Source organism: Nanorana parkeri, unplaced genomic scaffold (assembly GCF_000935625.1).
Source record: "Nanorana parkeri isolate BGI_ZX_2015 unplaced genomic scaffold, ASM93562v1 scaffold592, whole genome shotgun sequence".
Taxonomy (NCBI): domain Eukaryota; kingdom Metazoa; phylum Chordata; class Amphibia; order Anura; family Dicroglossidae; genus Nanorana; species Nanorana parkeri.
The window spans coordinates 518,569-541,211 of record NW_017306860.1 but is presented as its reverse complement, the minus strand read 5'-3'; the positions used below and the strand labels follow the sequence as shown (position 1 = coordinate 541,211).

Sequence of the window (22,643 nt, the reverse complement as noted above, 5' to 3'; positions counted from 1 at the left end):
GATTGGCTGCTAGGCCTGAATACTGTCACATGGGAGGAGCATCGGGCATTGTCAATAGATGTGATGGACTAAGGAGCAGCAGGGAAGCTCTGGCTAGATGAATGTCAGGGGTTCGGGGTAAACCCTTTACAAAGATACTGTTACTTTGTCCTGAATTAGTTAGATATTTCTTGCTGGCTGTGTGCCCGCTGATGAGATTTGAACTCTGTATTGGTCCAAAATGTTTGAGTTGCCACAATAACAGGAGGAGAGTGGAAATATTCCAATAGATGTTCTTGAGATTTCCCTCACTTTGGAGAAGTATCCATCTTTCTTCCTGCTGTGTCTCTGACACAGGAAGTAGATGGAGGGCTTTCTGAAAGGACACAGAGAAAAAAAAAACCCAAAACAGCAGAGGTCTAAAACATTTCCTACTCTAAACTTAAAAAGAAAAATCACTCTACGGCACAACACACCCAGCAAAGTAATTTAGAGGTTTGAAGAAGGATTTAGTGTAGTATATTAAAGGGTTAGTAGTATAACACTTTTGGTAGTCAAGTAATACATTTTATAAAAGTCTATATAGCAGACCAAACATAAAGACAATGAATGTGTATGTAATGAATCTCGGGACTGGCAGCAATTGAGGTGGTGGGTGGGAGCTGCACATCCGCACAAAATACAAGCAATTGGGCATCTCTACAGATGCTGGAACGCTTGTATTTAAACAGCGATCACCAGCTGATTACATTTTAAATAGTTTCCCCACTCGTTCGCAAGCTGGGTGCTGAGCATGAGTGGGGGCGGGAAATACGTCTTAAAACGGCCACCTGCATCCACAAGGCTCCAGTCTGGCCCTTTAGGTACGACCGCAGGGTGGTAGGTAGTTACATCTAGTTCTGCTGGGCTGTATTCAGTCTAAACTGATTCAATAGCTCTGTGCTCATTTGGTTTCCCATAAGCTCTCTGTTATCGTTTGTATCTGCCTGCTGCTGGGTGTCACCTTGCACTTGAGCAGAACATCCAATAATGATGTCCTGTGAATAGGTGTGTATCCCCAGCCAATCACTAGGAGGTTAATGGTCAGTGGTGCATGCTGGGGGAGGACATTAATATTTGGAGCTGACCTTGTGATACTCTCTTTCTCCCCCCCTCCTGCTTAGGGGAGGGTGAGTGAAGTGTTGTGCTGTCTGACTAGGCCTGTAGCCTACACGTAGTCAGAGATGAAGACCCAGTGGGATGTACAACTGTCCTGCCAGTGAAGCTGTGCTTGGAATGGATAACCAGGGAGGAACTTAATCTGCTGGAGGCACCAGAGAAGCCAAGATTGGGCTTGGACCTCACGGGAAGTCTGGTGTCTCACCCACAGAGTTTTGTGCTATGTCTGCTAACCCTCTACAATACACAGTGTTACTGCAATCAGTTTCAAGGTGCATTTACATCAAATATGCAGGTCAGCGGAGGAATGCTTTTTTTTTGGTTTGATCTTTACACTAAGCTATATAAAGTATTGTTACTGCCTTGAATTAACGTGCCTTAGCAGTTCAGACCAGTCCATTATGTTGAGCCTGCTCTACTTTTTTCAGGGGAGGGCAGTTCAGTGCAACGCAATGCACTTGTGTGAATTGCTCTCATTCACACCCATTCATTTTCAGATGTTCTTGTGTTGGCATCTTTTGAAAAATGGATGCCAACTGATCTGGTATGAAAACCCTTAAAGTGACTGCATCCCACAACCAGCTAGTGACTTATCCCAGAGGTGACATGTCTGCTCACCCTGCCTCTGGGCTCCCTCACATGACTATGGGGTTTAGGGGGTTGCTACACTTGTTTCATGTGAAACATCAGAGACACCCAGCAAAATGAAGAATTGTAAGCACTGTAAAGAAAAGGTGTGAAAATGAGAATCGTAACAGATAGAAAATATGAAAAAAACTGTAAAATGCTGAAAAATATGATGGAGCTATGCAAACTCAGGAAATAAGAATAGAACTGTGAACTTTTCATTCAAATTTCACAGCCACTAAAAAAATTGTAAATGAAAAGGAAGATGAAATCTAAATATACAGACTGCTCATTAATAACAGTTTTTTGTGGCACTTTTGCAGTAAAATGTTATCCAAAACACTTTGTTTTATCGGCAGAGTGAATTTTATTAGACGGAAAATAAACCATAATTGTTCTGGAAGCGGAATGGTGCCTTGAAAAGCACGGAATAGAATAAAAATATATGGCCCTTTTTATGCTTCATTTTATTCCTTGAATCTGCACATACCAGCATACTCTCCCAATATAAATATTATGAATTTGCTGGTCAGAAAGTGCAGGATACGAAGCTTTATATGTGGTACAAATCAGAATATACCTTTTGAATACTGTGATTATATGAATTTATTTTCCCATCTTCCATAGTTATTAATGTGAAATTTAACCTAAAAAGAGATAAAAACCTAGAGGCTTTCCATTAAGGTATATTTAATGCCAAGACTTGCTTTTAGTTTTGCATAGAGTAAGGAAGGGTTATGACCCGTTTCATTTTTTACCACAGGTTACCCCTCACTTTCTGTCCGGGAGACAACAGCAAATGAGGAAAAAACTCCCCAAAAGGTGGAGGAATCTGGAACAGTGTCCCCATTGGGAGATTTCCCCTCCAGGAGACAATGGCCACCTGGACAGATATAGATCCTGAAAAACTGTTCTTACTCCCAGTCCCAGTATTGAAAGTGTAATATCTGTAACTTACAGTTGTGGCGAGATGGCTATGATTAGGGATGCATCAATACTGATTTTTCGGTATCAAGCACTAATATTTTTTTCCCGGTACTCACCGATACCGAATACCGATACCAGAAGTCCCATTACGTAAGCCAGGTGGCGTGTAATGACCTGCCACCTGGCTTCCTGAATAGTCAGGAAGCTGGGCAGCATGTAAAGACTCGCCACCAGGCTTCCCGATTAGCAGGGAAGCCGTCTCCACGAGGTGACGAGGAAGCATGGAGACGGCTTTTTGGCCAATCACGAAACCGGGGCAGGTAATGACTAGCCGCCTGGCTTCCTGATTGGCCAGCTTCTCGACCAACCAGTAAGCTAGCCAGCGAGTCATTACACAGCTTCCTGATACCGGAAGTTCGGGTATCGGGCTAGGCATCGGAGCATTTTGGTGAGTACGAGTACTCACCCAAATACTTGGTATCGGCACAAATACTGATACTAGTATTGGCATCGGTGCATCCCTAGCTATAATGTCAGTGAGTTGGCAGACAGGACTCAACCTATATGACACCTTGATGATTTTTGAGAAGTTCAATCCAAAACTGTGCAGATCTTTACAGCAATATATAATAGGTCAAAAGATCATAATGTGATCCACTCAGCAAAGGACTAGTTGCTGTTAAAGGGTTTATCTGTCCCTACCATGTCTTGTAGCATTGTGCCACCTCATAGTGACTGAAGGTTTTACATGCACATTGTTGTGTCTTAGGTTGCACATTCATCTATTTACATTTACATGCTGCCAAGCTACTTGCGTAGTCAACTCCCTCATCACTAGTTCCCTATGGCATTGAGGGCGCTGTGCCAAAAGAATAACATACCAAGCCACGATCAGCTAATCAATTTAATATCTCTCACATTTCAAGATGAAACTTCTTTCTGCTCCCTCTAGACCGGGAAACGTTTCACAGAGCTTTAGCGAGATCTCTGGAAGAGTTATTTGACTTAATTGTGCATCTTTGGCCTAAACCATAGCAACCAATCATGAGCTGGCTTTTATTTTGGTCTTCATGTACTCGTAGTTGTGACTGTGGGCTTCTTTGTAAAATGTGCCTTATTAAAAGGTGTTTTTGTTGCTCCCAGAAATGTATCACATTCTTTTATTGTCCAATCTTCATGAATATGAACCCGCTAACCGAATGACATACAGTATCATTTGTTAAAGCACTGTGTATCATAAAGAAACGCCACCTATTAATTACAATATCAATTTCACCTTTGTTTCATCTCAGTGCTGCTGATCTCCTGCAGCCATTTCCTGTCATCCTGTCTACTACAGCGGTGGCTGCTCATCATTGCTCTAGATTGCCTTTCTGGGTTTTCTAGTTTTTGATTAGTTTTTATTGATTAAGTTTATATCTACTTTGTCTTTTTCCCTCCCCAGCCGCACATACACACCTTACTTTCACTCCCCTGTTACTCCACTGAGTGAAGGCAGGAAGCCCTGTGTAAGCGTCAAGCAGAGCTAGATTAGGGCAACTGATACCCTAAACATAGCCCAACAATGCTGCCCACCTCAGCCCCTCCTTTACTGACGAGACATTAAAGAGGAACATCACACACCAATTTAATGGTCTCCCAAAACAGTTACAGTAAACTCCCCATTATCCGGCATTCAAGCAGCCAGCACTCTCAAGCATTCAGCAGAAAAAATCAAGGATATAATATGTCCTCCATTTATTTATTTTTTGCCAGTGGCTTGATGCACACTAAAATATTGTTGGTTCCTTCATGCACACTAAACATTTCATTAGCAACTAAATTTATTTTGTTGCTAACGAAATTCTTGCTTGACCTCTTGCTGCCGGCTAGATGATGCAGTCTGCAGCAGAATGTAAACTGGGGGGGGGGGGGGGGGGTCAATAGCCAGCCTGCTATTGGCTATTTCAAATGCATAAGCCAGTAGCAGGCTGGCTATTGAAACCTCAAGGGGGGTTGCTTAAGAGTTACTATTAACTCTCAAGCTACCAGAAACTACAGCTATCCGGTCCCGTCCCCATGGGTGCCGGATAGCTAGGAGTATACTGTACTTTTAAGCCTTGCCAACTGTCAAGGTTGCCAGTTTGCTTATTTCAGCTCTCAACTTTCAAGCCGTCAAATGGTCAAAGGTGATCACATGTGCAGCACCATTGTAACTTCAATCCAAATAAAGGCTAAGATGGCACCTTCCTTGGTTGTAGGGGATAGGAGGTTATATTTCAGTTTTAATGCTCAGTAAGTGCTGAAAGTTAAATAGTAGTTTGAAGTCTACGGAGTTCATCTACCTTCATCTCCTGGCCAGGTGAAGACACCAGGTGAGAGAAGACTTGTGGTGTGGCATGTAAATAAACAGAGGTCATGACAGTCCGAACTCAGCAACTGTACATCTGTGGAGGAGAAGTGTGGGATTGGTTAGCTCAGGGCAAAGGAGCAAAAAGGATAAGTGCACTTTATTTTAACCACCTGCTGTCCGGCCGTTGTAATTAAATGGCTGGACAGTGGCTTCTTGAATGCGGGTGGGCGTTTTTAAACGTCCCATCCCGCCCCGCTCGTGCCCGCTGCTAGGTAGGGTTCTTCAGGAGAAGTTCTTCTCAACAGACAACTATGTCTGTTGAGCTGCATTTTTCTGCACACCATGGCACATGTATAGTGTGAACAAGGCACATGGAAAACAATTGTTTTCTATGTGCCCTGTTTCAATTGTGTATATGGTGTGTAGCTCAACAGACATAATGGGGGGGGGAAAACATCATGCTTCTGCCTCTGGGAAGCATGCCTGTGGCTGTTGAGAGCCTTGCAATGGCTCCTGGGATTTGTAGATTCATCCTAGCTGGAGTGCCATGGTTGCCTATCCCTGAAATGGCAAAATTTTCTATCACAAAATCAAGGGGAACATGTATCAAGGCTGTTGCACAGCAAGGCAATGCTAAAAAGAAGCAAATGGTACAGATTGCAGACAGATTTGATAAAACATTGCATCTACATTTGGTGCAAACCTGTGCAAAATTGTCTCAGTTGGCTGCCCATAATTGTAGGTGAAGGGGTCGCAAATGTAGAAAAAACAAAACAAAAACGTTGCATAAAATTTGTGAACTGAGAGGCGGCCTGATTTGACTCAAATTGTGCCCCTTATTTGCTTAACACATGCCCCCTTAGACCGATGAGGGGGATCAACCCACCAAATTAGAAAGCACTTGCAATGTCTACCTATCTCCAGAACAGAAGCAGTCAAGACCCTAAAATAAAGTTTCCCTAAATCCTTGCAATGTGTGTAGTTCAACTAAAGCGGACTTTTTTCTCAACACAACTGGAGTTCTGCTTTGTAGGCTATTGCTAAATTTTTGAACTATGAATGAAAATGTAATTATTATCCTGCACTGTTTGTTACCTAGGAGACGTAAGTGTTTATTATAGCTATATGTACTTGTTAATCTAAATGTTCAATAAAGATTTATTGAAAGTGAAATAATGTAACTATTATTTACTTTTAGATAGAGTCTAATTAGTAATTACATTTGCTTTTCTTCTGTTTTAGAACAAGATTCAGGGTCTGAACTTCGTAAGGATTCATGCGCCATGGCAGGTGTTAAGTCGTGAAGCAGAATTCCTTAAAATCAAAGTGCCCACAAAGAAGGTATGTTTATTTGGACTAAATAACATATTAATTATGTATTAATCTGAAGCTGAACTACAGACAATCAGCTTAATACACAGATAATATACATATGTGGGGGATGTTAAAATGTGAAATTATATGAATTTCTGTCTATCAAGCCCCAAGAATTGCAAAGCTCTGCATAACAGAAGATGTATTGCTGCAGTCCTCACCGGGATTGATGACCTGCAAGATGCAGTGGTGCTAGTAGTGACCACGGATGGCGCCGTGGTATACATGTAGTTTTCAAAGGATGTCACCAGCACACAATAATATTTGTGTAATCAGCAAAAGTCCATTTATTGAAAAACAATAATCATTCAAATGCAAGCACTTTCGGGGCCACACAGGGTCCCCTTCATCAGGCTCAGAATGATGTACTAGTGACATCCTTTGAAAACTACTTGCACAGCTCTTCCAGACTACACAGACCTGACCTGATTATTCTCTGCTGCAGTTAAGTAACAATTACAGGTCTTGTCCCTCCCCCAGCCTGTGACTAGACAGTGGAACGAGAAGCATCAAACTGATGAGCATGTCTCTCTGTCACTCTGTACTCACCTCCTATCAACCTGTTCCTTATTAGCACGTGAATAATGCAGCACAACTGATTGGCTCCCTGTCCTGCTTCTCCCTCTTGCAATCTGAACTCTGCTGTACAGCGGCTATTACCAGGTCATATATTGGTACTTACACTGATTGCATTTAAAAAATACATTTAATGCTGCATTAATACTCTGCCATCCCTGCTTTACTATCCATGCCTTTTAATAAAATATAATACTAAATCCCTTTATTTTGTATCTCTTTTATGAGGTGACAGCCCTGATAAGAATACCATAAAGGCCTTCCTACCTTTTTACCATCACATTATATCTATAAAAGAAGTTTTATTCACAGCTTAGGAAGGACATAGGGGAAAAAAGATTAAAGGCCTAATTGCTACCAGAAGCAGTGCTGTACAGCTACAGCTCTCTGCCACTACTGATTGCTGAAGCAAGACTGGGAGGCAGTGAGGAGCCTTGGAGGCAGTGAGGAGCACGAAAGGCGGTGAGGATCCCTGGTGGCAGCAAGTGCCTTTAGGGTTATAGAAGAGCCAGCGCATTGCAATCACTGCTTACTGCAGGGGCGAGACACAAAGTGGAAAGCCTGACAATGCTGCTGCAAATTCAGCAGCAACATAGTATAGTTGACAGCCCTCCGCAGGAAATTTTTTAATCCTAGCAGCATTGGCAGGATCAAAAAAACTTGGGAAGCAGGGGGATTTCGAAAATATTATTTCCCTATCCGAGAAAATAAAAGTCTGCTCTTTTATAGAAAATATAAGTGACAACGTGCTTGCAAAAAGGCCACCTCCCAGCTACCAATGTTCACCTTGGCAGTGCTCCCCCATTGCTCCATATTCAAGGCAATCTATGGCCACTCACCCAGCATTGCTAGGGCCTGGTGATTGGCTGCTCAGATTGCAATGCGGGAAGCAGAGGGAGGATTCTGTATTCCGCCATACCCAGAACCACCAGGTTTTTTTTTCTTTTTATAAACCAGCCAAAACTTTTTTTAGTTATGGATAGAGTGGAGAAGAGCCCAATTACACTGGTGCATGGTGCACTATGGAAATGCACTCTACAGAAGTGGGCAATGCACCTGCATTGCAGCGCACCACAACCCACTTGCTGTCAAGGTCAAGCCCATTTTTTTAATAATTGTTCATAATGAATGAGCTGCCTTAACACAATGAATACACCGCAACGGCCCAGAAAAATGTGAATAGCATAGTTGCCAACATTTTTGCTGTGTGTGCAGCAAGTCATTGTAGGTGGAGAATGTACTCTAATTAGGGTGGGGTACTCATTTAAAATGCATGTGGTTCTACCAAGGGTACTGTATATCGTTAACCTACTTCCAATTTAAAGCCAAACTCCAGAGAAATGAAACGTTTTCCCTTGCAGTGAGGCTGCCCCTGCACTGCGAGCGATGACTGCTGGTTTATGCCTAGGAGACAGGAAAAACAGCCAAGAAGGTATTAGTCATTATTAAAAAAATATTTATGCATTTGTGTAGCTGGCTACAACTCTTAAGCCAGCCATACATGGCTCAAATTCCGCACCTCCCCACATGACAAAAGTCTGATTTCAAAATCTAAAGTGCCAGGTGGAAAATTGTCACCTGAGCACGGACTGCATCCTGTGAAATGCAGTCACTGTTCAGGTAATCAGACAGCCGCGGGTGCTGTGGCTGAATGAACACAAAAGCCATCAGAGCTGAAGAGCGTCATTGGGGCAGTTGAGTGACTTCCCTCATTCATCCTGCAGGGCTGAACAAAATAATAAAATAAATCCTCAGAAATCCAGGCTTAGCCCATACAGGCTATTCAGGATGCTGCAATCCAACAGCTCCTCACTTCTTGTCTGGTGACAGTGGGACAGCAAGTGAGGGAAAATGTCTAAAGGGAGCATATATATATATAATATATCAATAAAAAGCTGAACGGGATTCTAACCTTCCCATGCTCTACTACAAAGTGTTTCCATTGCTGTCTATGTCCCTTTTGGAAATGACCCATCACTTCCTGTACTGGTGATAACAGATAACATAACAGGGTTCTAATCCTTCTCCACACTATCCAAAAGTAAAACAAATTTATGGCTGGAGATACACTGTGCAATTCATGTTTTCAATGGCATGCTGATGGTAATGAATTTTCTTTATTTTGTCCCTCAGATGTATGAAGTAAAACAAGGAAGTGGCATCATGGTCAAATTAAATGCGATATGGAACAAATGTACAAAGCCTTTACAGCCCAACGTGCCACAAATATTTGAAAACGCAAAGATGAAACCTTTGTCTTATCCGTTCTCCAGAGACAAAATGCATCTGTGAGTACCGAGAGGCCTTATCCTCCTACAAAATCCGAGGAGACAAACCATCAGGATGGTTTGAATTATCCTAACTCAAAGAATATGTGAAATAAGATGAAATAGTTGCCTTAGTCACATAGAAAATATACTTTATACCAGCATTTCAATGTTAACCTTTCTCAGTGAGATCATAAAAATCTCATATTTGGACAATTTTCACATTTTTGGTTGTGAAAAGATTTATTTAATTTAGAAACAATATCGGGCACTGTAGAGGTTAAAGACTCTTTCCATCTTTTGGTCAATTTTGAAAGCAGAACACATGATATAAATATTTAAATATGAATCATTTCAGTTGCAGGAGGATGAGTAATTCTGTACGGTCAGTCCCGTGATCAAGTAAGTTTGGTAGAATGAATAGAGCACCAGATATATAGTTAACAGCCCAGTTCAATGTTTATGTATCAGAGTAAAAATTTATTGAAATGTAACTGGACTGTCAACTGCATGCCTGATGCTGTCTTCATTTTATAAAACTTACTACTGATATTCTGAGGGCTTTCTCTTTAAAAAAGATCTATGGCCTAACCCTATTTGGCCATAGTTCTCTTCAGAGTCACAAGGGAACATATACTAATGTCCTCTGGAATGTGACCTAATGTGACCCAGAACTCAGTATATAGCAGGCTATTGCCTCTCTAGAGGAATAGCCAGTTGTGCCTGCCCCCTGCCCAGTCCATTCCTCCAGTCAGCGCTGGAGAATCGGAGAGGGGAGGGGGGAATCCCTGCGGGGAGTGGTGACTGAAAGGGAGAGGGGAGAGGAGACCGGGAAGTCAGAGATCGGCAGTACGTGTTCGCTGAGTTTCCAATTAATAGAGCCGACCTGTGACATCTTCAGTGTCACAGGTTAATTTGAATTATGGAGATGAGTGTATTTCAAATACCTCATAATTCTCTTTAAAAAGCAGATTCTTCATTAAAATATCAATATCGATTTAAATATGTACCAAACTTCTGATCCAGCTCTCATCAGCATGTCTGACCTATGGTCTAGGTAGGTTTGCCAAACAGCAAAGACATGCCAAAGGCCTCACTTTTTCATGCACCTAAGCTACACATCTTTGTTTCTGACCCCCACTGCCAGTTAATTGGAAAGTGAAGGTGGAGCTCTTTTCACCCGTAAGCATGGCCACAGTATTAGACTGATGGCACTGGACAAAAACTGGAGTCCTGATTATCTCAGACTGCTGACCCACCCACTTCAACTTACATTCATTCATCATTCATTTTTTTGCTGTCTGTATCCCACTGGAAGGATTTGTGAAGACACAACAGTAAGTGAGAAGAAAACCCCTGTCACTGGAAGCTTTCTACTGACTGATCACAGTGCTGTGGCTGCAGGTAAAATCAGGGAGTGCCAGCAGACATTTGCCGGAGGGGAGACCCAACGCTGGATCCCAAGAGAGGTGAGTGTTCTAAACTTTGTGAATCCCAGGGAACTGCATCCCTACTTTTAACCCTTCCACACTCCAATGCAAAGCAGAGAGGAATAAAGGTTTTGGCTTTACGTATACTTGTACCCCTCAAACATGTAAAAACTGAAGTGTAAAAATCTCAGATTACAAATTTGTTTCCAAGGGCCAGTAAAAATACTTATTGTACTAATATATAGGTAGTTCCCTAATCGTCTCAATATGGAAGTGTTTACAATTATGTAAATCTTGAACAAATAATATATTGCTGTCTACAGTGTATACTCTCTAGGTATTAACTCTGCTCTTTTTTATATTTAGGTATAATATTAAAGACAAAGACACATTTTTTGACAATGCAACGCGGAGTCGAATAGTAAGTATGTCTGAAAGATGAAGTGCTCATGTTTGATGTAGCATGCTGTTTGCTCCGACACTTCACATTCCTTTGTGTTCATCTAGCCTGTTAGATATTTGTTATGGGTAGCGTAGCAACGTAACAATGCAACCAGGTGCTAGTTCTCCTGATGACTGACAATCCCGTACTAGCACAATGGCTGCAAGCAGTGTGCTTTTTTTTCTGTCAGGGTGCCACCTCTACCGCTTCTGGGATATGCTTGTTGTGTACAAGAACTCTAGTTTAAACAGGAGCTTCTCCAAGTCTGATGCATGTAACCCAAGGGGTGCCTTTGATCTGACAAGTTCAGGTGGGGCATCTACAGGGCTGGATTTACTCTCTCTGCTGCCCCAAGGCCAGGTTCCTTAAGGCAGATAGAGGTTTAAATTGCTTAGGAGATATTTAATATAATCAGACTCACCATTCAGCTCTTGGTACTCTTAATAATCATTTTAAGACTAATTTTTTATAGTGTCCAATTTCGGGACAGTCCCCCTGCAGCTCTCCACTGTCGTTTGTTAGCCAGTGAAAATATAAAGAGGAATCTGATTGTTTGCTATTTTATTTATGTTTTAGGTTCATGAAATTCTAAAGCGAACGTCTTGCACAAAGGCCAAATACAGTATGGGTATGTGTTAATGTTATACCTATATTATTTAGAATATGCTATGGTTAAGTTAAGGGCTGACCTTTACCAAAACATTGAGGCTGAATTACTAAAGGATTTGGCAAAGTTTACACAATAAAATAAGTAAAGATTCACTTCAATCACCCAATCACATAAAAAGAAAATCTCTGTTTACTTATTTCATCTGCACATGATTGTGTAATTGAAGTGAATTTATTGTGTGAGCATTGTCAAATCCTTAAGCAAATGGTAGAGATATATATTGTTCAATGTTTGCATATACTAAATCACTGAGATGAAGAGTTTTTAACCATGCTGGCTGTGAAATGTTTGCAAATAGCCCTATCCATAAGGGGAAATAATATTATTGTAATGCCATGTGTTTCATGGACGGTGGCTCCCTGAGCACTAGTGAAAAAAATGTTTTATCTGCTTGTAGCATGGCATGTTTGGGTTTTAAATATGGCCTGATTGACTTATGTGGTATGGACTTAGAGGTCTGTTTAGCGCAATGCTGGGGCACAACACTGATCTTCAAGACTCCTGCTTCTGATGCCATTCCCGTCCATCTCTATTTATTTTTTACAGCTTTTTGTACCTTGCCAGCATTTTTACTGTTGTTAGGGTTATTCCCTTACAGTTTATGTATAGCTAGGAACTTTTGTAGCTTTAGATAGAGTAGGGAAGGGTTAAAAACCTTTTCAAGATATTTTCACCTGTCACCTGTGTCCCACTGGGAAGAGGAAAATCCAGTGTACCAATCGCACTCCTGACCAAATAATGATGTGATAGCAATCGAGTCAATAAACCGTTTTTGACTTGAAATTCAATTGGAGTGCTAGTGGCTTTATACATATACGCCACTGGGGAGAGGTTCTCATACTTCTTGTCCCAAAGTTGCAACAGGAAGTGAGACGAAACGCTACATAGTATAGGAAATTCCCTTTCATACGGTTATTACCAGAACAGGTGTCCCCACTGCAAGACCTTACATCTTTCTTTGGTGACAACTCTATAATTTCATGTTTCCTTCACTTTGTTTCAATTACAATAATTGTATAGCTGTATGGTAATTATAGTCCATTAACAGGGCATGTTGGGACTTAGGCCTAGTTCACACTGGGCGATCTGGCATTCCTGCCACAAGAACCTACGGATTCCTGCGGTAGAAATGGCAGGTATCCCCGTTTGACTGCCGCTGCTGTGCACTTTCAAGTTAATGACTGGGTGACAGTGGCCACATCTGTAAGTGGCAGTCCGCTTGTAATTGTGTATGATATGATTACATGCAGTTTGGAATAGATCACTGTCCCTGGATGCATGATAGATGATAGATGCGTCCAACGACAGTCATCTATTCCAAACACATGTAATTGTATTATATACGGTTACATGTGAACTGCCGCTCACTGATATGGCTACTATCACCCAGTCATTAACTTGAACAGGTACAGCTGCTGCATCTAAACAGATACACCTGGGATTCCTGCTGCAGGAATATGTAGGTTCCTGCTTGAAAAATACCAAATCGTCCAGTGTGAATAGGACGTCAGATGTAGTGTTCCATGACTGTATATAGTGTAAAAAAAAAGTGTTATAATCATAAATTAATGGACAGGTTGCATTGAGAGGTGTAGTGTTCTAATGTAAAGTATAATAGAATTGTATGAAATTATAATAAGTGGGTGGGTCATGTTGGGAGATATAGGGGGTGATTTACTAACCTAAACACACGCACGCACTAGGTGCGTGTTTTTTTTACACAGCAAAACGTATTTATCAACCAAAAAGTCTCTAAAAGCATATTTCCACTAATGCCATATATGGAAAAATCATGCACATGAAGCATATATAATGCTGCTTCACAGTTTACACAAAAATGGTTAGCTCATGCATTTACATTCCTGCATTCATCAACGCAAGCAACACAATGTAGAGCTAATTTACACAACATCATTGTATAGCTGTATGGTAATTATAGTCCATTAACAGGGCATGTTGGGACTTAGGCCTAGTTCACACTGGGCGATCTGGCATTCCTGCCACAAGAACCTACGGATTCCTGCGGTAGAAATGGCAGGTATCCCCGTTTGACTGCCGCTGCTGTGCACTTTCAAGTTAATGACTGGGTGACAGTGGCCACATCTGTAAGTGGCAGTCCGCTTGTAATTGTGTATGATATGATTACATGCAGTTTGGAATAGATCACTGTCCCTGGATGCATGATAGATGATAGATGCGTCCAACGACAGTCATCTATTCCAAACACATGTAATTGTATTATATACGGTTACATGTGAACTGCCGCTCACTGATATGGCTACTATCACCCAGTCATTAACTTGAACAGGTACAGCTGCTGCATCTAAACAGATACACCTGGGATTCCTGCTGCAGGAATATGTAGGTTCCTGCTTGAAAAATACCAAATCGTCCAGTGTGAATAGGACGTCAGATGTAGTGTTCCATGACTGTATATAGTGTAAAAAAAAAGTGTTATAATCATAAATTAATGGACAGGTTGCATTGAGAGGTGTAGTGTTCTAATGTAAAGTATAATAGAATTGTATGAAATTATAATAAGTGGGTGGGTCATGTTGGGAGATATAGGGGGTGATTTACTAACCTAAACACACGCACGCACTAGGTGCGTGTTTTTTTTACACAGCAAAACGTATTTATCAACCAAAAAGTCTCTAAAAGCATATTTCCACTAATGCCATATATGGAAAAATCATGCACATGAAGCATATATAATGCTGCTTCACAGTTTACACAAAAATGGTTAGCTCATGCATTTACATTCCTGCATTCATCAACGCAAGCAACACAATGTAGAGCTAATTTACACAACATCACCTTGCAATTCATGCAGGGCTTTGCACAACACACCTGCTGATCATGCTGGGAGGGAACACACTACAGAGGTGTATACTTGTTCGTGGCGTGTTTATAAGGTTAGTAAATCAACCCCATAGTGTACTCTTTCTGTAAATAATGTCAAATATTAACTGAATTATAATTATTATAAACAATAAACAGGTTATGTTGAATGCATGAGGTCTATATATCTGTATGTCTGTTATCAGTGGAATAAAGATATATTGTGGTCACATCCAGCAGTCAGGTCTTTAGTGTTCAGAGTCCATAGCTAGTAATTACTGTATGTGGTATTGTGCTGATTGTCCGTAATATGATTATATAGTATATCTGTAGCTTTCCCAGTTTGTGATGGATGTATAGTGTTCCGCAACTCCCTGAAGTATAATATGTACTGTGATCATGTCCTGTTGTCACTTTACCATATGTTTACCAAGCATCCTTTCGTGCTTAATCCATCAGGGACTTGGAATTTCCTTGTATTACCCAATAACCTTGACTTGGTATATCTTTTTGATTTTTTTTAGTTTTGTGTGTGTTGTAAAGGGTAAAAATAATGTTGTTTGATAGTTTTAACATTTTTAGCTGCTTCTATTGTAGCTGGCAATTAATACTTATACTGTTACTCTTGTGTGGTAGTGAAGATATAATTAAAATGAAGAGAAAAAAATAATAATGGATATCATTTCAATTATATTTCCTTTGCAGCTTTACCCACAAAACCCAAATCCTTCTATGTATATAATTTGTCAAATTTGTACTAAACAAATCTAAGACAGAATTCCAGCAGATATAAAATGAATGCAGCTCTGCAATCTTGATACATCGTTAAATGTATTTTGAATTGCAAACAGTGTAAGTACCTGCTTTATATCAGCCTCTAGCAGTACTACAGCACTCAGACTGTGAGAGGGAGAAGCAGCCAAGGAAACAATCACTTGTGCAGCAGTACTCATGTGCTAACAAGGAGCATGCTGATAAGAAGAAAGAGAAGAGTGGCAGAGAGCTCATCAGTTGGGTGCTTTTTCTTTCAATGTCCAGTCACAGCATGGGTCCGGGAGGCAGTGGCGTAACAATCGCCATAGCGACCCAGGAGGACGCTATGGGGCCCGGGGCACAGGGGGGCCTGGCCAGGACATCCCCCTGATGCCGTGCAGGCCGCCTGGGTCGCTATGGCATCTCAGGCTGCTGGCTGTCACTGGCGGTTGTGAGGAGGAAAGTGTCGCTGTTAGATCACCGACAACCTGTCAGTGACAGCCAACAGCTGTGGAGGAGGAAGGCTGGGCCTGGCGTCAGAAGCATTGGAGGAGGCGGGCCTGATGACGGAAGAGGAGGCAGGGCCCAGTGACGGAAGAGGAGGCAGGAACCAGTGACAGAGGAGGTGGAGCCTGTCAGTGACCATGGAGGTGAACAGCGGATAGGGGCTGACAGGTTAGAGGTGTGCAGCCCTCCTGAGACCCTGCAGAGCCCACCATAGAGTGTTTATGGCGGGCTCTGCAGGGTCACTGTCAGGTGGGCTGTTTGGGATGTCAGGTGGGCTCTGCAAGGGCATAACTAGAAATCACAGGGCCCCTTACGAAAATCACAGGGCATCAGGTGGGCTCTGCAAGGGCATAACTGGAAATTACAGGGCCCCTTACAAAAATCACAGGGCCCTGTGATTTCTGGTTACGCCTCTTCCAGGGGGAGACCTTTAAGAGCTTCATGTATAAAAGTTCTGCCTGGTGTATATCCTGCTGGATGCCATTCCCATGGTACTAGAGTCCCTCCATGGCACTGACGAGTACAGGAATTTCCTATTCTTGTCAGCACCATCTAGTGGCACTAGTGCCATGGGAACGGCATCCGGCAGTATATACACCGGGTGTAACTTTAATACATATTGCCCTTAGTGTTACGTACCTGCAGCAGGTTAAATCAGGTCTCCTTTCCTGGCAGACAGGACTGTACTGTGTGACTGAGCTGTGTAAGTCCCAGAACTGGATGGTCAAAAATACTTGACACCGATCTACCATCCAACTTTCCATTATAACATTCAAATCCACTACACACTTTGATTTCATTGTTCAGTTTGTGTGCACTATTGATATTATACTCTATTAAACAAACTAGTTTAGGATTGATGAAGAAACTATATTCATCGTAAATTTCTGACCATAACCTCCTGTATGTTCTTTTCTTCTACCAATTCATTTTAAGTTGGAAAAATCCTTCTAAATTAAGATTTTCTCCTAAGTGTACATTACTGTGAATGCCTGTGCCTAGTATTTTATGATGTAGAAATTACTTTTTCCAGTAGTTCAGGGTACTTGGACCAATAATAGTATTTTTTGCTGACACAATATTATACGTGCAGGTAATTTTAGTGGATAGTGGGTCTTTCCATTATTTTTGCTCCTATTTCAAATTGTATTTATACTGGCTTTACACCTACTAATTGTGAGCTGGGCTATCCAAAGGCAGTTAAGGTGCTGGCGTAACACAGGGACACATGGGCCAGCTCTACCTGTGTGGCTGAATATAATCTGATTCTGCTGAGTGAGGCTTTTTTTTCTCTTATTACTATTTATAGTTTGCTGTAAGGAAGAGGCAAGTGTTGGAAAGTAAAAAAGGAACAGTGTTACATTTAATTTAGCAATACAAAGGGCTAATTTTAGTTACAGATCTAACTTTCCCATAGCTGGGCAATGTATAGAAAGCAATAAACTCCCCCTAACTGCTTGTTAATTGCTTATACATTAATCTGTAGGTGTAGAGAATCCAGTAAGATGGCTGATTGATGCACATGTAGTCATCATCATTATGTTTGCTTGAAGGAGCAATAGTATCAGTGGCGGACCTAGGGAACAAAGGGCCCTGGTGCAAGATTATTTTGCTCCCCCCCAAAAAAAAAACCCCACAAACCCCCCTAACCCATATCCCTTTTAGCAACCACAAAAAAAGTTGGAAAAATGGCATTGCTGTATAAAGTACTGCTGAGATTTGTAGTCCTCTATAGAGGGTGCCATTCTGCATTGCTGCTGCTGATGATACTATTGAAGGAGCAATAGTATCAGCAGTGGCGGACCTAGGGAACAAAGGGCCCTAGTGCAAAATTATTTTTGCCCCCTTTCACCCCACAAAAACCCCCCCCCACAAACCACTCCACACCCCCCAATGGGACCTGCTATATAGAACTACAAATACCAGCTATACTTTATACAGCAATACCATCAATTGGGCTAAAAAAATAATAATAATGATTTTATTTATTAACTTACCTTCACCTCCTCTGGATGTTTCCTGGTGGGGAGGCTGCAGAAAACCACCCCGTGTGTGTGTCCGTCTCAGCGCGCCCGTGTACTCAGGCGGCTGTCTGCTGGGTCCTCGCGCCCGAGGCCCCAGGCTGCCCCCTGCAGTGCCTGCAGGCTTTTTTTTTATTCTCGGCTCCCTCCACAGTTTTCGGCGGCCAACGGGCGCGTTTTCCTTTTTCAGACTTTTTCCACCTGCTGGTCCAGTGAGTAAGACACTTCCTGTATCTGGCTGGCCACACTCACCTCTCATCTGTAGCTATGGAGGCATCCATAGTTTTCTCCCAGGCTAGACTTAAAACATGTCTGCCTTTGTTTATCTCTACTACATGAGGGCTATATTATTATTAGTAGTGTATGGAAAAAGATAACATTGTTTTTGTTGGCTTTCCAGCTAGTGGGAATTGACAAGAACACTATTACTAGCAGGTATTTTCTGTACTTGCTGGAAATGTTTGTAGCCTGAAAACTAATGCAGCTACCACATCTAAGAATCGGTGAGTGGCAATATATTACATTTTAGTTCTGGAGTTTAGGTATACTTTAATCTGTTTGTTACTTGCCAAGATCCAGAAGTGCCAATTATCTTTTTGTACTTGAATATTGAGTGGTAGCCTGAACCTAGTCCAGCCTCATAAGCTCAGGCTCCCCCAACTGTCTGTGATCATTACAGCAGTGTGCGCTATGAAATGTAATGTATTAAATATCTAATGGTATCTTGTTTGTTTTCAAGGTATTACCACTTTGATAGCGAATAATGTCTACGAATCTGCCTATCCTTTGCATGATGTAAGTTTTTTATATTGTGTGCAACTATATATAAATTAGGATTTCTTAGTATGCTTACCAAAAATTATGTTTACAACATATAAAAATATATTTAGTAAATCAACCTAGGGATTCAATGAATGCAGGTCAATGCACTATGTTCACTTAAATGCCCCCTACCAAGCTGCACATGTTTCTCTTCCATTTCTTTTTTGAGGCTTTATTTAGTAATCAGAAAGGAAAAAGGAATAATGTCCTGGAGCTTACACAGGTCTGAGGACTGTTACCTAGCCCCAATGTGACAGCACTGGGTGCCCGAGCAGCCAATAACCAACAACCAGTGTTCTCATGTGGGATGATGGTAAGTCACATGCTCTCTATGCTGGGAAGTACTAGATATTTCTCTTTGTCTCCCAGTGGCTAAACAGAACAGAAAGGGAGTAAAGAAAAGGTGCAGAAAGGGGGTGCCATTTAAGTGAACCTGTTGCTTTGTCCTGGTGTGAAATCAGTGAAGTGATTCTGTATGCACTTCAAACATGCAATCATGGGCAAAATAAACTCTATTTAGCACAATTAATTTTCCTATGACTGGATGCTTGTTTCAACCTTACTTCACAATTTAGTAAATTAGGCCCCCATGTGTAAGCTGATTGGTATGCAACAAATATTGATGTTAGTTGGGTACAAACAGTTTACAACATTTGTTAATACACAGAAAACTATGCTTATCACAAAAGGAAGATACGATGGGAAAACCCATACTGAAAATTATTCAAAAAAATTATTGAAAATTGCAAATTTGTATTGACCCGAGGAGTAACTTTGATCTAAATTGTGTTTATTATACTTCACATGTATACAGAGGGCCTCTTCAAGAAATGTAATGCCGGGTCCTAACCTATGTGCATAGCTCCACCCATACAGCCACATCATCCATTCATAGATTTTGTCACAGAACCTGTGAATGGAGAAACAAGTTCCATCAGAGGGACTTGTAATTCTCATTGGAATACCGTGATGTCACTGCACTAATGCATTCATTCTTCCTCGGGGCCTTTTTACTGAAGATCCGTACTGGGGTGCAGACATGGCCAGGGGAAGGAGGACACCTGCAGGAGCCAGAGCATTGCACCCACAATCTGCTGCTTTACTGGCTTCTATGCAAAAAAATAATAAATGCATTCTTTTTTTCTTTTATGAAGAAGTGTGCATTTATTTTCATTTTTTCCTAAAAGGTGGACTTTACCTTTAACAGTGCTTTACATGTTTAGACCATACAACTCTTTACAAAATGATAGAGCTCTAGTGTGTAAATCTTTGATATTCTTTTTGGTCAAAAGCTTGTTTTGTTTTCCAGGGGGATTATGATCACAAAACTAGTGAAGTGAATGAAAGAATGGTAAGCTTCTTTAGTAATCACTTTGTTTCCTAGTATACAATTTGTTTAAATGTTATTGAATATAAATATAACAAGTAGCTTAACTGTAATAATATACTAATATAGTTCACTATTCGTAAGACATATTTAAATAGTGACATTCATTGGATAGTTGAGAAAAACAAGGGATTGCACCACCCATATTAGTGGAATTTCAGTTTTAGTTGTCCTTTGTAGCCCCCCTAACCCCCACTCTTGAGACCTTCTCTGTGTGGCCCTCCTCAGCGTCATATAGCCTTTTCAATAAAACCAGCATGTGTGCCACCTACCCTGACCATCAGGTGAGCTTTATACCTCCTGCACTCCTCAACCAATTGTCGATGCCACCCCTGTCCTACCCTAGTCCAATAGCTAGCATTAGTAACACACAAATAAGAACAGATGTCATAGCCACACAGGGCACCCCAAGTCCTGAGGTGGAAAGGCTAAAAGAGACTTTTTGACTGTTTAGCATAAGTAAAACTGAGTATTAGAAGAGTAAGGTAAACTGTTGCCATTGTTTGCTATTATTTCAACTCTAGGTACATAGAGGCAGGGCACTGTAATTCAAAGAATTTGAGCATAATTTGTTAAAGTATATGTAAACCCAACCACTAAAATCTTATATAAGCTCTAACAGCTGCTAATACTGATATAAGGGTCCTTGTTTGGGCAGTTTATGTGAATGGAGTAACGACTGTGTGCCCCTGCCTTCCACAATCTCCTGCCTGCAAACCACCCTCCCACATGTCTTTGCAAAATAAGAAATAAACGTCTGTGCAGATGCACACTGCCAAGGAATATTCAACTGTTTTACAACAAAATCTTTAAAAACAAATTGCAGCTACAGATAGAAAATATGCCCTGTGAAAATACACATGTAGCCACTTAGCAGTTAAATGCATGTTGACTTAGGGTCACATTAAAACATAACTTGTAACCAGAAAAAAAAGCTTATAAAAACACACATTCAATCTGTAGACAGTGCACATGGAAAGACTTTAATGAAGCTGCAGGATGCACATCAGCATGATTAAGGTGTGAAAATATTTTCCTTCTCTCACCCCCAAATTCCCCAAGATACACAGCTTTAAGCATTAATAAAGGGGTGACTTCTATGTGAATACAGTTGTGCCTGCAACTCCTACACTGATTTGTCCTTATGCACTTTACCTATGCTTTCCCTAACCCACCTAAGCACATTTTCAATATGGCTGTTGGGAAGCCTGCCTTTTTATAGTGAGTAGCAAGCACATAAGAAAGCCCTCATTTATAGCCATTCTAAGCCACCTGTCCTAAGTTCAGATACCATTATCAGCTCATCCAGTCTGCTAACTGCAAATGGTTTTGTTTGCCTCAAACCCAATTTTGTCCTTAGTGGTTTGCCCGGAGTTCAGTTTTAGGATGAGTTTAGATTTTCCTAAGTGCAATGGACAATTTCATCATAAGTCACGTGATTCATGTTATTCTCTGAAGTAATTACAGAGGGACTATATGTGGTTATGTGTGTGGTTGTGTTATTTTGAAGCAAGCACTTTACTGTTAGTATTCACTCTTTTATTTCTACATTTTATCATAAAAGGGACCTATGTGTCCTCACAATGTTGGTCTGTATGTAAAGTGAAAGGGCACATACTAGTAATGATGTGCTGACCTCTTGCTTCACTAGTTCCCAGTGGTCCCACCATGGTTCGGTTCCAGAGGTAGACATGCAAGATGAACATACATACAATTTGTGTTATTTTAAGTTTTCTTGCTTTTGTTTATTTTCAGACCTATTATTGTTTTTTTTCCTAGAGGTATGTATGCATTTATATACCGCACTGTATAATCACATTCATGTGGCTTCAAACACAGGAAGCACCACAGGCGCATCCAGATCTATTTTGGTTTGTCTTGTGTTTGGAGTTGCATAAATGTGTATACATCATGTGGTCCCAAATTAACCACAGCACCACATGGCATATGCACCACAGCATGTGTATATGTATCCTTCAGATAATCATTCAGTGATAAACATATCCTCAGAGATTGCCCTGCACCTTAGTGGAAGCAGGCAGTGTTGCTGCCCTCATACACCACTGTCAGTGTGTAGAGCCCAGAAGCCGTCCCATGAAACATCCCCTGGGCCCTGGAGAGAAGGGCCCTGCTCGGGCTCTCCCTCTTTCTGGATGGAGCGTGTCAGGCCTGATGGCAGCAGTGAGATGAGGATGGGGTCTGTACTGCACGACGGGTATTTATCTACTCCGGCGATGCTACTTTCACAACGCACGCAGGTTAGCTGATCAGTACAGCAGCGGCCAGGAAGGGGTGATGAGGAAGCTGGCGGGAGGTATCGCTCACGCACCTGAGGTGACTCCATGGACAGCCCGGCATTTTGGGGAAGGGGGGCAAAGTGTTGCTTCTGTATGTAGACAGCGCTACTCTGCAGTTTACATAGTGGCGCTGCCTACAGGAGGTGGGAGAAGCATGCTGGGTGGACCAAAGAGGTGATCGCCGCTGCTGAAGCTGCAGAAGTTTCCCCCATCGTCCTGCCGGCGGCGCCCCT

The 22,643-nt window shown here is 41.5% G+C and overlaps 1 protein-coding gene across 1 annotated transcript in view; it reads left to right on the top strand.

Annotated features, from left to right (window-relative positions):
* Window positions 1-22,643, top strand: part of ANO2 (anoctamin 2) — a 158,391-nt gene that overhangs the window by 22,046 nt on the left and 113,702 nt on the right. Inside the window, exons 2-7 of the mRNA XM_018562702.1 lie at window positions 6,266-6,364; window positions 9,107-9,261; window positions 11,037-11,091; window positions 11,689-11,740; window positions 18,644-18,699; window positions 20,036-20,077. Of these exons, the coding sequence (XP_018418204.1) occupies window positions 6,266-6,364; window positions 9,107-9,261; window positions 11,037-11,091; window positions 11,689-11,740; window positions 18,644-18,699; window positions 20,036-20,077 (459 nt within the window). The remainder of the gene's footprint in view (window positions 1-6,265; window positions 6,365-9,106; window positions 9,262-11,036; window positions 11,092-11,688; window positions 11,741-18,643; window positions 18,700-20,035; window positions 20,078-22,643) is intronic.